Consider the following 14,696-nt stretch of genomic DNA (forward strand, 5'->3'; position numbering starts at 1 on the left):
AGATACTGCAGAAAAAGCTTGCAGTCAAATCCTGTTTGTAACAAGCCACACAATTTTAGCATAAAACTATTTGGGGGTATGGAAAGATGCCAAGCTTTTCTCTCTAATGTACATATTGCTGATCATGGTAGAAATCTCAAAGTGGTTTTGACTTAAGGAATAAAAACTACTTGTAGAAGCTACCTTTCAGCCTGTGATTATATGCACACAACCTACTCCATTTTCAGTCAGACATGCTTCTCTTTGTTTCATTACATTAATTGGTTACCACTGAATTCTTTATGATTTTGTAGGCTAGCTATGACTGACCACCTGGGTAAAACACTCTCTCTCTCTGTCTCTCAGAGAGTAGTTACCAAATAAGCACTCATTAGAAAAAAAGATATGCAGAAAACACTGAACCTTAAAGAAGAAGACAACAGCAGAAGACCACACCGAGTGTCCCCCATGCCAGCTAAGAACAGGAAACTGAGGCTACAGTTTGCATAGGCTCGCCAACACAGGACAACAGAAAATTAGAAAAACGTTGACTGGCCTGACAAGTTTCAGTTTCTGCCGCAACATTTGGATGGTCAGGCTTTGGTGTAAACTACAAGAAAGCATTGATCCATCCTGCTTTATTCTGCCTGTGCATTGTCACTCATCCTGTCCACCCCTTTATAACCACACTGTATCCATCTTCTGCTTTCAGCGCAGTGACACAAAGCTGAAATATTTGGGTTTATTGAACATGACAATGAGTTCAATGTGATACTGTCATGTCAACATTTAGCAAAGTCTGTGAGGAATGTTTCCAGCACCTTGCTAAATCATTGTCACAAAGAATTAAAGCAGCAGGGTCCAACCTGGTACTGGGAAGGTGTGCCTAATGAAGTGGTGGCCAGTGAGTCTAAAGGGAATATGGATTATTACGACCCATTAATCATGCAAAGCTACTCTAGTAGCTTCACCACAGACTTTGGATATGAAATTATACGGAATAAGGAATGTGTTAGCGTTTCCTGGAGAAAGCACTAGTGTTTTATACCATGTTGTATGTCTTGTACTTTGTGTTGTATTTTTAATATATTAAGAATTTGTGTGGCTGCTACCTTGGCCAGGTCTCCCTTGTGAAATAGATTCGACCACAGTGGAACTTTCTGGTTAGATGCACAGAGGTAAACACACAGAATAAATACATAAATAAACGAGAGAGAAAAAAAATGCTGATTCTATATGGGTCAGGTGGAAGGCGCAGATTGATTTTTCATGAAATGACCCTGAATATTTTCTGTGTATTTTTATCAGTTATTTTTTATAGTTTAGTTATCATTATTATTATTAATACACTTTTTATTTAAGTTAAGTAAAATATGTCTTAACACTTAGCTTTAGTTAGTAGTAACTATAATAACCCTGGTAGGGTCAGGAGGCACCGATGACCTTCACATAAAAGTAACTCAGGTGTTTATTCAGACAGTAAGCAGACAGGCAGAGCATATAAAGGTGTGCGTCTGCTGAAAGCAGCTTTTACCTCTTAGAATGGATTCCTTGAAAACTGTGTGGAGACTGCTGAAGCAGTTTCTTTCCCTTTCTTTTCTTTTTTTTTTTTTTTTTGGCTTGTGTGTCTGAAAATATAAAGTGCAAGTCTTCCACACCGGGAGCTTTTTCAAATCTCTACCTATTGAAAAGGGATTATCCCACATACACACACAGCTCTGCAAGGAGTGTATTGACAACTGGTTGGATGGATCAGGGACAAAAAGCCTCACTGCAAGTCAGCTGCATGGAAATACATCCTCAGAGAGAGAGCGGAGAAAGAAAGAGTGAGCGTGTGTGCTCTCTTTTAGCCAGTAATGCATTCAACTCCTTGTTTCTCTGTCCACAGAAAAGAAAATTGCCCAAGTGAAGGAATACTGAATACTGACTGTGTGTGTGTGTGTGTGTGTGTGTGTGTGTGTGTGTGTGTGTTCGTGCATCCTCTCCGTATGTATTATAATGTACTGATGTGATTACTGTGCGTCTCATTGATCAGCCCTCGTGCTGTTTACTTCAACAACACCAGGAGGCAACACCACACACCTGCAGACTTCACATTATTAATTATGCATGGTCATGAACTGTGTGTGTGTGTGTGTGTGTGTGTGTGTGTGTGTGTGTGTGTGTGTGTGTGTGTGTGTGTGTGTGTGTGTGTGTGTGTGTGTGTGTGTGTGTATTTTAAGTTTTAGTATTTACTTAAGCTCACCACTAAGTTGCTGAGGACTCTAAACTAAAGTATCTAAAAAAGAACATTTGATACTGCAACACTTCTCCTATAATGTGACTCCTGAACACACACCACATGATAATAGCTTAATTGAAGCTCTCATTAGTGCTACTGCTTATTTTTGCTATACCTTAATTTAGTCTCAAATGTGATTCCAGAGGTTGATAGATAATATAGACAAATTTTGCCTATGTTGAAAAGGTTATCAAAGGATTATAGGGACAGCTGTTACTATAAGGAGACTTGAGATAATCTTTCTCAAACTGAATGTTCAAAGATCCTTTATTTAAATTTATTTTCAGTTTCCAGTTTAGTATTTTTTCTGACTGTTACCCTTAACTTTATTTTTCATTTCTTATTAATTTATTTAACATTTCCCTTTTATTAATCTGAATTTAGTTACTGGCATATTATGCAGATCCATATACACGTTATAGGGATTACTTAAATTATGCATTTTGACTGGACATCATCTCCATGTGATGTGATTATATTCGCAGAAACGTGTGATTTAAGGTGGAATAAATGTATAAAACTTGGGGTTCTGTAAAAAAAAAATATTTATTTTTTTAAAGACAAGATTATAACAATTATGTCTGCCTGTTTTTTTAATACATTTTTTATTGTTGTCTTGTGTTGCATCATATGTTTTAAAGGTTCATGAAGATTTTTTATTAAAAGAACAAAAGATAAAACAACATCAGTGAGGTGGTAGCTCATTCAGCACATAATAACCTGGAGCAAAGAGCTCCTAAAGTGACCAATGTGTGTCAGTTAAAATCTGACCAATGCTCCAAAAGAAGTAGTAAATATTTAAATTGTGGAGGGATAGACAAGCACTTCACCAGGGCATAAGCTTGTCAGCAATTACTTGAAATATAAAATTACTAAAAATATAAAATGACAGAGCAGGTGAAAAGAGACACACGTCAAACACAGGAAATTTTCAAAATAAAAGACTGTGCAAGGGGGAAAAAACTAAAAATGATGCTTCTGAGACGCTCCTCGTGTGACTGGAATCACTGTGAGGATTAAGTTGCTTGGAGTCAAGCAAATTTTTGACTGCTATTTTGTGCACTACTGGCATATTCAACTTTATCTACTGTATCAATGTTTTTTCACTGTACTGTAACTTATAACGAAATTTTTTTGCATTAATTCTTGTGTGGATCTTATAGGCATCTTCCCTTTCTATTTGACCGAAAATGTATTCCATTAAAATGGAATTGTGTCAGTTCTCTTCCGGACACACCACTCTGCAGCTATCCTTGCTAGAATACTTCACTGACTTCAATTTATTGTGAACAGCCCAACACAAACCCTAACCGGGACTCCAGAAACGATGTTTCGCCTCATTAGGACCTGGTTTGGGTCCCCATGAGGACTAAGGTCAGTGTTTATACTGAGAGAGGTCCCAGGGAGGTAACAAAAATGAACGAACACACGGACGGACACGGACACACACACACGCACACACACACACACAGCGGCAGACATATCTATACTCATTTAACCAGACTGTGCCAGCTCGAGTTTCAGACTTAATAGGATCAACTCATATTGGCCAGTTAGATTTCAGCAGGGAAGAAGACGCACACGCACACACACGCTCTTTGTATCATACATGAAGAAGAAGCGACTGAATTAGCCTCTCTGCATGACCCCTGACCTTCGCTTGTGAAAGAAGCTGCTTCAAACCACAACCTCACTTTAACTGCATGAAGGCAGCCACGACCTCTGACCTCGACTCTGCTGCCAGTAATGTTGATGGTCGAGTACGTGAAACCGGCTCTGCTGACATCTGTGGTTTTACAAAGTCTTGTAACTCAGCAAGTCGGAGTGTCAGTGTCTTTACCGTTTGCTCATAATAGTTCCCAAAAATATTTAAAGGCGTTATCTAAGCTGGGAAATCAAGAGTCCACACTCTGGCGCTTATATTGTGTACTTTGTTAACATATGATCTTGTCTCTCACCTGATTAAAGTCTAACGGGTTAATCTTGTCTGGAGCTAGAGACTGCAGGGCAATCTGCTCACTTTTCTAGATGGAAATTTTTAAGAGCCACTTTAAGTGGGGCACAAAATGCTAAATAAAATGAAGAAAAAGACAAATGTGTGCACAGAGACAGTGGACTCTCGTGTCAGGCCAACGCAGACATCGTTACATCATCATAATGTCTTGAAATCAGATTAGAGTCGGGCTTCCATAACTCACTGTGGCGGCTATATAATGTTCGTTTGTGTGTGTGTGTGTGTCTGTATTTGAGCGGATGCATATGTTTGTATCTATAGGATATACTCTGGAATCTGAGAGGGACGGATACAATTTAACAAACAAATTAACAAACAGGAAGTGAGTACAGACAAATTGTCTGTTTTCAGTTGCTGGAGAGAAAGTTAATAAATGCAGAGCGTTCAATTTCCAGATGCAAAAGTAGATTTTTAATTTAAAAAAATTACCTAATTATGTGAAACTCCGTCAAATCGGTGTGAATGTGAAAATACTGAGTGTAAAAAAAAGAAACTATTTGTTAGTGAGGGTCCATTTCAACCAGTCTGCCCTTACAGGAGAATGAGTCGGTGAAAACCCCAACAACCACTGCAGCCTGCATGAAACCATGACTCCTGATCTTTTAGTAGTGTGTCTTTAGGATGCCTTCATGCCAACACAACAGACCAACACTATGACACTTTTAAGGACTCTAGTATACATGCAGTTAGACTCTCATGATGATTTCCATGAAGATGAAGGCAAAGTGAGCAGGAAACTCTTAAAACTCTTTTACATTTATCTTGTCAGCATCTTCTGCCTGATGAAACATTTTTTAAAAAGGCAGCAACTTCATTTCTGTTTAAGCGGCTCGTCGTGACTCACTTGGCGAGCTGCTTCTCGGCATCGGCGCACAGCTCCAGCAGTCCCATGAGCACCGCCGACACATCCATGTATGGCTCCCACACGGTGAAGCCTCGACCAATCAGATCGATGGCGGTGCGTCGGATGGTGCTGTGGGCAGGCAGCTTGGGGCTGGCGGGCTGCAGCAGCAGGAAGGTCAGGGCCTTACCTGCAGAGAGAAACAAATCAGAGGGTTTTATCAGAAAACAGCAGGAGTTTGAAATCAGCCTGTGAGGGTTCAGCATCAGACAATACTAAAGAATACACACAGTCACCCTCTTATGCTGGAATTTTTGTCAGTTTAAGGACATTAATATTAGCTTTCAGGATCCCATCAGCTCTGAAAAGCAGCCTCAAGCTGCACCACAGGCGCAATCTTAAACAAAGAAAAGAAAGGAAAACATTCTCATAAAGACAAAATATGTCCTGATATTTTTGGTGAGGTTTTGGGTGAAAATAGTCCAACACACACACTGACAGACACACACTCTGAGGATAAAGACAGCAAGCGGGATGGAGGTCACTTCATAGCTGACCTGACATTTGAGCCAGTCTCTGTGGGGACAGACTGACCATTAAGACTCCTGAAAAGAATCCCCCACCCCCCACCCCACCCCACCCCTCAATAACGCTCTCCTTCCACCACCCTCTGTGCTCTCCACCTCACATCTGTCTGTCTTTCCTAGCTCGTCTCACCCACCTATCTTTGCAGGCAGAGGTCCAAAGATAACACCAAACAAAAAGAGTTTCATTTGTTTCATCCTCTTTTTTGAGTATCATGCATTTAAGTTCTCATTTTATCTACTGTGAAGCTGAAAATCTGTCTTTTGTCTGTTCTCTTCTGCCGCTGCTGCAGTCTCAGAAATCAATACGACCCTTTGTGTGTTTTCACTTGAAATGCAAAAGCTAAATAGGCATAAAATGAAGAAACATACAATATAAAACAGATGATTTACTTTAGGTGGTGGCTCTAAAGGTCCACCGGTCTCCAGACGCACTTGGCTAATCGCATCACCAGGATCTCCTGGCATTTCATCATCAGCCTGCCTTAAATGGCAAACCCCCTTCCTTATTGGTTTACATCTAGACACACAAAAACCTATGGATGGGTCTATGAAAGATATGGCAAGAGGTTAACCGTGTAAGAATAGCAGCTATCTACAGACATTGACAGCATTGGCTAATGTTGTTAGCTGGTATAGTTAAGACAATAAGGTTTATATTGGCTTGTGAGCTCTGCACTTTCAAGGCTCCAATTTTCGCTTCACAACCACATTGGTTTTTTGGAGCCAGAAGTGACGGTCTTTGAACGAGGGAGTGAGATGAAAGTAATAACACACCAGAATATCAAATAAATCATAAAAAAACCTAAATGATACCTGGAATAACTCATGGGCAGACTCACAAATGTCAGCTTTACTGTTTACTGGAAAGGAAAGTTCAATTTTATACTTTGAACTGGAACACTCCAACTTTAATGTTGTTGGTAGTAGCTGTTAATTTAGGACTTGCTTTTTAAGTCCAAATGTTGTCACATTGGATTAAAATTACGAAAAAAACAAACAAACAAACAAGAGAGAAAGTCTAAAGACCAATAGGTGACACGGTAACTATTTCAATCTTTCAATACAATTCACCAACACCCTAAACACAATATGAAAGGTCTAGTTTAGTAACTTTAACTAATTGAAATGAAGTCAATTTAACTGGACAGCATATGCCAGCAATAATACAAACTTAGAACTTCAAGAAAATAAGAAAAGTTGCCTTTTAAAAAAGATTCACCCCTCTGTGTAATTGTTATGATGGGGGAAACAAAACAATTTGTTGTATGAGGCTGTAAATATGTTTATTTCTGCTGTAAAGGTGGTCAATTTAACATTGGAGCCTATGGGGATCGCCTAACTTTTGGAGCCTCAAGTGGTCACCAAAGGAACTGCAGCATCTCCTTTATTCCGTCTTTATTCCATCTCCGCTTGGTGAAAACAAGCATGCAGATCAGGTATGTTGGTGCACTTTCAACCCCCAGCAAGTAAGCAAACACTGACGTGAACTCAAATCTATCAATGTTTTTATAAAAAGCATCAATAAGCTTAAAAACTGCAGACTATAAATATCAGCAGAAATATGGGGCTCCGTGACCTCTGACCTCAACTTTGTGATCGTTACAAATAACAGCCGCACAGAAATCAATTATACATGAGTTTCTGGCTTTTTTTAAAAAACACATTCATGTGTACATAAATGTTCAGTATCAACTTTCTACTCATATTGACAGTTTTATTTCAATCAAAATCAGTGAAAATAGAAAATAATCTTTAATGACAGTTAGAAAGACAATAGTGTGCCCCCCCTTAAAAATGTTTCTGGGAGATTTAGGGACGCTTCCAAACAAAGATGAGCATTAATCGTCCTCAAACAGGCTAAATGTTATAACTTTAGTGGTTTTCTTAGTGTGAATCCATCAGAGCAGTGAGCCAGGGGACCAATTCTCTCCACCTAATGCAAAATAGGCTTTAGAGGTCATGAGGTCAAAGTTCATTAGTGTGAGCAGCAAATGTGGGTGGGGTGTGAGCATAACAAACCCTAAGAGAGCCCACTCTGACCACAGAGCCACATTTGCTCTTCGAAGCCTCATTATTTTACTTTTATTTCCTCGCAAGACAATTAAAGACGGCCGTTAACAGTCAGCACTGTAATTGGCCGGATCGAGATTCAAATTTACAGCCCCTCCCCCCATTCCCAGCGAGGGGAAGGCTTTGACTCAGGGTTCATTTCTCACAGCGGACATCTTTGTTTAAAGGCAGCACCGGGCTCCCAAATGAACCGATTGCTATTGACAAAGCATCAGTCGGCCGTAATGAGCTGTTAGTTAGGGCAGTAAACATGTCACATTAACACACAGAGGATGATTAGAGGAAGAGGAGGAAGGAGGGAAGAAGGAAGGAAGGAAGACGGAGGGGGAGAAGTAGAGTGTGTGATATAGTGACAGATTGGTGACGTCTAAAATTTACCAGGCCGAAACGAGTGCTAACAGGCTTTGTGCTTTCTTTTCTCCATCTGCTAACTGCCCCTTCTCCCTCTCTTCCTCTGTTTGAGCTTAAATGCGAGGTGAAGGTAAATCAATGCTGGGGACTTGGTTAGTGGATGAGAGCTGGATCAGACTGGCTGCAGAGTGCTTGAGAGAGACGGAGAGGAAAAACAAGACAAAAAGAGAAAGAATGAAGGTTTTAGCTCATGTAGAGACACTGTGCACCTACATGAGAAGTGCAATGTAATGTCCATCATTACATTGCATAACCCTGTAGTCAGTCTCACCCCGTCTACATCTGGTAATAACTGGCCTGCAGATCCAGATCATCAGGATATGACAGGCATGCATTATGCCATTTTTTTCTGTGTATTATTGCCAACGTCTGAAAGGATTTTAACAAACGAACGACCAAATGATGAGATCTCTCCTGATTCTCGATGTGGCTTCATCACTTTTCACAAGTTATCTGCTGTTAATGTAATTTCTTCCTTGTAAATTTTCCAGTGTTTGAGGATTTTTTCCCCCCATAAATGTACAACTTTGAGCTTGAAAGTTTCCAACATTTTCTCCCCTTCTGTTTGTTTCTCAAGTGTTGATGAAGAAACTGTTCTATTTCTTGTATCCCACTCACAGCAGCAGAGACATTTCTACCTTCCGTTACCTGCTTCTTCCTGTTAAATGTCCTACAACACAAAGTAAAACTCAATTTCCAATCAGCTCTCATGAATGTTTGAAAATGCCACGGATCAGGCTTGAGTGGGCCTCAGAGGGGACTCGGAGCATTTTGACATTTACTGTGAGCTTTTTATTGTCCAGAGACTGAACACACTGATGTTCAGTTTGTTTCTCCTATCCTGCCCAACAGCAGGATAATTCCTCCCCCTTCCCACCGTCATCATCGGTCCATCCGTCCATCCTTAAGCTCGATTCCCCCCACCCACCCACCCCCACCCCTGCCATATGAAAACATCAATCTATACTACAGGCTACTGTACCCTCCCACTCTCTAGGTGGACAGCTCTCATTCATCACACACTGCGCTGTACGCCAACAACACCGATCCATCTTTCAATTTCATAACAGCGTGAGGGAGGAAGGGGGGGGGGGGGGGGGGGGACAACAAACTGAACAAGAGTAGTAAAAAGGAGGAGGAGGTAGGAGTAACAAAAACCTATGAGAAAGAAGAGAAAGCATAAAAACGTCCTAAACTGTGCTGCAGTGTATACATAACCAGGCTAATTAGGACCATAAGATGACCCAACATAAGAGAATATGTGCACACGCACCCTTCCACCATTTAATTACAGTCTACTAGTATCAACTATATCTGATCTTGAACATTGTTCCTTCACCACTTTCAAGTCAAAATAGAAACTTTAAGACCTTTAAGGCCTAGCAAACCACTTCCCGCGTCCGCAACTTCTAACTTCATGGGAAATTTTGCTGATAGAGAACATAATACTTGATTTTTCAACTCTGGAGGTTTTTGCTAAAAAAAAAAAAAAAAAAAAGTATATTGGCTTAAAAATTGATCAGCGCCGTTTTGGGCGTTGTGTAAAAAAAGAGTAAAAAATAGAAACCAAACGTTAGCCACACAGGTTGTTAATTAACTCATTTTCCATATAAGCATGGCTGAAACTAGAATAAATCTTAAGGAGTAGTTTCAATGTGTTCATATTCATATTTACATGTAATGCTGATGATTGTTTAAAAGAGCAGTTATAATTAATAGCTTTTCGGCATCTCCAGTCGTGAAGTATGGCTCCAGGAAATCAATTAAATCTGGAGTTGTTTTCATCTCATGACATGGATTTAAGGTTTCTGGTGCGTGTGTGTGTCCACACAGGTGAGCTGACTGCTGTGTGCAGGTCCAGCTAAGAAGCATCACGCTCCACAGCCTATCGGCGAGAGCACAGGCTGTGTCACCGGGCGGATGCCCCCCTCCCCTCCCCCAGAGGCAGCCAATCAGAGCACGGGAGCAGTGGGACGGAAGAGCACCTCTACTTAGTGCAGGTTTGATGCCCACCAAGGTCCAGCGCTGCAGGCACAGCGTGGCACAGGGCCGGGCTTGCCGAGTGTGTGTGGAAGTCAACACCAAACTCCTTAAGGTGTCAAGCTTGGCAGGTGAAAATCAATGCCATCTCTACTCACCTCTAATCCTGCACTGAAGTTTCTACTATGTCAGTTGTGGAGTTGTGGATGTTTACGGGGTGTCTTTAGGATGTTTTTTACTTCAGTTTAGTTGGCTAGATGCTTTTAAAATTTGATTGGGTTTAAGTTGGGAACCAATTAAACCTCATAAAATAATAATAAAACTGTGCTATTGGTGGCTTTTGGAGCATTTTAGTGGAATTACCTGACAATAACTATGGGCTTGTATGTGGCACAATCAAGAGTTTGTTTTTATTTGTTTGTCCCTTATTAATTAGTAGGTACTGTACTATACAGTCACTTCTGGCTCCAAGAACCCAACACAGCAGCAACCAAAACTCTAACACAAGCAAATTCAGTAGCGCAGAAATGGGCAAAAAAAAGAAAAAAAAAGAAACCGTTACAGACTTCTGAAAGCTGAAAACACACAGTCCTGAGAGTCTCTACAGGTTAGTATCATAAAGCATTAGGACACAACACACCTGCTATGGTGACACCTGCCAGGACTAGAGATTTTCTGCAGAATTTACACAAACTTAAAAATGTAAAACCTATAAGCACCACAGCCATATCCATCCAAAGGTTTTTAAGATTTCTCTTTACCTATCAAACTAAACAAAATGTGCACATCTTGGTGGTCCATTTGAAGAATTTTGGGCTGCAAATTTAACCAAATAAATTAGATTAGATTAGATTACCGTAATTGTCGGGCTATAAGCCGCTACTTTTTGCACAAGCTTTGAACCCTGCGGCTTTTAGTCAGGTGCGGCTTTTCTAAGGATTGTCCATGATTTTTGTGATATCGTAAGAGGATTTGTTTTGTTTGTTCCGCTGTTCTCCGGCACTACGTTGCCTGGCGGAAGGATCGGGGTTCAAGAGTGGTATGTTGGTCACATGTCCGTCTGCCAGGCAACGAAGTGCCATACGAAGTAGCACGAAAAACAAACTTCAAAGTAGTGCTACGCGTTCAGCGGGGAGCCGTGGATGATGAGCGGTGATAAACTTGCGAAAAGCAAGTTATGCCCAACTCCACCAGTGGATTCTGACAGCGTGGAAAAGTGTGAAAACATCCACGATCACCAACGGATTTCGAAGGGCTGGACTGCTGCATGATGGAGAGGAGGACACCGCCACGGCCCTTCAGAGGGTGTTCGACTCTGACACTGACAACGAGGATTTGTTTGGTTTTGAAAGTGACAACAAAGGAGAGAAGCGGAGAGTGGATGACGAAGCCATCCTGAGCCTGTTCGTTTCCGACACTGGAGAAGAGGACTTTGGTGGTTTTAGTGCGCAAGAAGAAGAGAAAGATGGTGGTGAATGACTGACTTTTCTTCTTGTTAAAGCCGTGTCACTGCACCTGAGCCTAAAAGGTAGTCCGAATCTATTTTTCTGGTGTGCTGTAGGTTATTGTTATGTACTACATTTCTTACTCGTTTATGAAGCACAGTACATGTTTTGTACTTGTACTTTTGTACTAATTACCGACACTTGTACATATAGTGGGGCAAAAAAGTATTTAGTCAGCCACCGATTGTGCAAGTTCCCCCACTTAAAATGATGACAGAGGTCAGTAATTTGCACCAGAGGTACACTTCAACTGTGAGAGACAGAATGTGAAAAAAAAATCCATGAATTCACATGGTAGGATTTGTAAAGAATTTATTCGTAAATCAGGGTGGAAAATAAGTATTTGGTCAATAACAAAAATACAACTGAATACTTTGTAACATAACCTTTGTTGGCAATAACAGAGGTCAAACGTTTACTATAGGTCTTTACCAGGTTTGCACACACAGTAGCTGGTATTTTGGCCCATTCCTCCATGCAGATCTTCTCAAGAGCAGTGATGTTTTGGGGCTGTCGCCGAGCAACACGGACTTTCAACTCCCGCCACAGATTTTCTATGGGGTTGAGGTCTGGAGACTGGCTAGGCCACTCCAGGACTTTCAAATGCTTCTTACGGAGCCACTCCTTTGTTGCCCGGGCGGTGTGTTTTGGATCATTGTCATGTTGGAAGACCCAGCCTCGTTTCATCTTCAAAGTTCTCACTGATGGAAGGAGGTTTTGGCTCAAAATCTCACGATACTTGGCCCCATTCATTCTGTCCTTAACACGGATCAGTCGTCCTGTCCCCTTGGCAGAAAAACAGCCCCATAGCATGATGTTTCCACCCCCATGCTTCACAGTAGGTATGGTGTTCTTGGGATGCAACTCAGTATTCTTCTTCCTCCAAACACGACGAGTTGAGTTTATACCAAAAAGTTCTACTTTGGTTTCATCTGACCACATGACATTCTCCCAATCCTCTGCTGTATCATCCATGTGCTCTCTGGCAAACTTCAGACGGGCCTGGACATGCACTGGCTTCAGCAGCGGAACACGTCTGGCACTGCGGGATTTGATTCCCTGCCGTTGTAGTGTGTTACTGATGGTGACCTTTGTTACTTTGGTCCCAGCTCTCTGCAGGTCATTCACCAGGTCCCCCCGTGTGGTTCTGGGATCTTTGCTCACCGTTCTCATGATCATTTTGACCCCACGGGATGAGATTTTGCGTGGAGCCCCAGATCGAGGGAGATTATCAGTGGTTTTGTATGTCTTCCATTTTCTGATGATTGCTCCCACAGTTGATTTTTTCACACCAAGCTGCTTGCCTATTGTAGATTCACTCTTCCCAGTCTGGTGCAGGTCTACAATTCTTTTCCTGGTGTCCTTCGAAAGCTCTTTGGTCTTGGCCATGGCGGAGTTTGGAGTCTGACTGGTTGAGGCTGTGGACAGGTGTCTTTTATACAGATAATGAGGTCAAACAGGTGCCATTCATACAGGTAACGAGTGGGGGACAGAAAAGCTTCTTACAGAAGACGTTACAGGTCTGTGGGAGCCAGGGATTTTCCTTGTTTGAGGTGACCAAATACTTATTTTCCACCCTGATTTACGAATAAATTCTTTACAAATCCTACCATGTGAATTCATGGATTTTTTTTTCACATTCTGTCTCTCACAGTTGAAGTGTACCTCTGGTGCAAATTACTGACCTCTGTCATCATTTTAAGTGGGGGAACTTGCACAATCGGTGGCTGACTAAATACTTTTTTGCCCCACTGTATACCTAAAAAGTTATGCAAATATGTACCGTAACTTGTTTTTCAAAATATTAATAAAAGGGGTGTGTCTCCAAACAGCCATCTCTTTCCTGACAATTCCCTTTGTGCATATTCTCTTACATATGATAAGTCAACATCGAAATACCTGCGGCTTTTAGTCAGGTGCGGCTAATGTATGTACAAAACAGGATTTTCCCCTGATTTTAGCTTGTGCGGCTAATATTCAGGTGCGCTTTGTAGTCCGGGAAATACGGTAGATTAGATAAAACTTTATTAATCCCTCGGGTGGGTTCCTCTGGGAAATTCGGTAAATGTGTTATCATGAGTGTGTTTGCCGTTTCTGGACTTACAGGTGTGTCTGGCCAGGGAGTAGTTGGACGATCCTCCGCTGGTCAGTCCAAAACCTTCGGGTGCCTGTCCACCAGCTCGAGCCCGGGCCGAGCCCTTTGGGGGTTCGATCTCTGCGCCAAATTCAGCCCCAATGACTCCCAGAAGGACGATGGCAGTGGCCTGTTTACGGCGCTCCTCGTAAGAGTTGGAGATCTTCTTCGCGTTTGGCGGGAGGTTAGACAGACAACCTTAAGAGAGAGACAGAGAGAATATTGTTGGATTGTTTGAAATATTGCCTAAACAAAAAAGAGATCAACATACAAACTCCATGTTTAGAGAAAGAAGTACAAACATATAGTCAAAAATCTAAAAACTAGCATATAGAATTTTTTAACACTGCCCCCTTGTGATGGTAAACAGCTACAAAATGTAGAAGTTCCGCTGTAAAGCTTAACACCACAGGTGTTTTCAACTCGGAAATAATTTATTCAGTATGGCCGAAATAAGTGACTGAGCCCAACAAGTCAACAGGAGGTCAGGACTGAGGACTGGTTCCTATAAACCCCGGGTTTATCGCAACTACAGGTATCGCCCCCTGGTGACTATTTAAAAACACAACAGGTTTAAGGCTCTTCTGTTTTACCTTCACTTTCCAAACCCAGAAGCAACATTTATCTTTTATACCGTGTATGGATGACAACTTCATTAAAACTGACCAAAGCCTAAACAATAAGGACAAAGAAAGATGCACTAAAAACTCCAGAAAATTACGATCATCTGGTTGAGGTATTGTTAAACTTTCTGTGTTTGAAATTGGAATTAACAAGTCTGAATCTTAGTTTGACCAACTCAAACATCTTTGGCCAAGAACCTCCATGCTTCTTTCAAGGCCCTGAACCATATAGTTAAACGTAATCAGGAGAACCAGAAAACATGGATTTTAT

General features: G+C 41.4%; 1 protein-coding gene across 5 annotated transcripts in view; it reads right to left on the reverse strand.

Moving 5' to 3' along the window:
* Nucleotides 1-14,696, reverse strand: part of wdr7 (WD repeat domain 7) — a 104,524-nt gene that overhangs the window by 20,652 nt on the left and 69,176 nt on the right. For all 5 annotated transcript variants that reach the window (XM_085168478.1, XM_085168481.1, XM_085168479.1 and 2 more), the window contains 2 exons: nucleotides 13,773-14,000; nucleotides 5,119-5,305 (listed from right to left, as the gene is read on the reverse strand). In XM_085168478.1, the coding sequence (XP_085024604.1) occupies nucleotides 5,119-5,305; nucleotides 13,773-14,000 (415 nt within the window). The remainder of the gene's footprint in view (nucleotides 1-5,118; nucleotides 5,306-13,772; nucleotides 14,001-14,696) is intronic.

The sequence above is a fragment of the Neolamprologus multifasciatus genome, chromosome 7 (assembly GCF_963576455.1).
Source record: "Neolamprologus multifasciatus chromosome 7, fNeoMul1.2, whole genome shotgun sequence".
NCBI lineage: Eukaryota > Metazoa > Chordata > Actinopteri > Cichliformes > Cichlidae > Neolamprologus > Neolamprologus multifasciatus.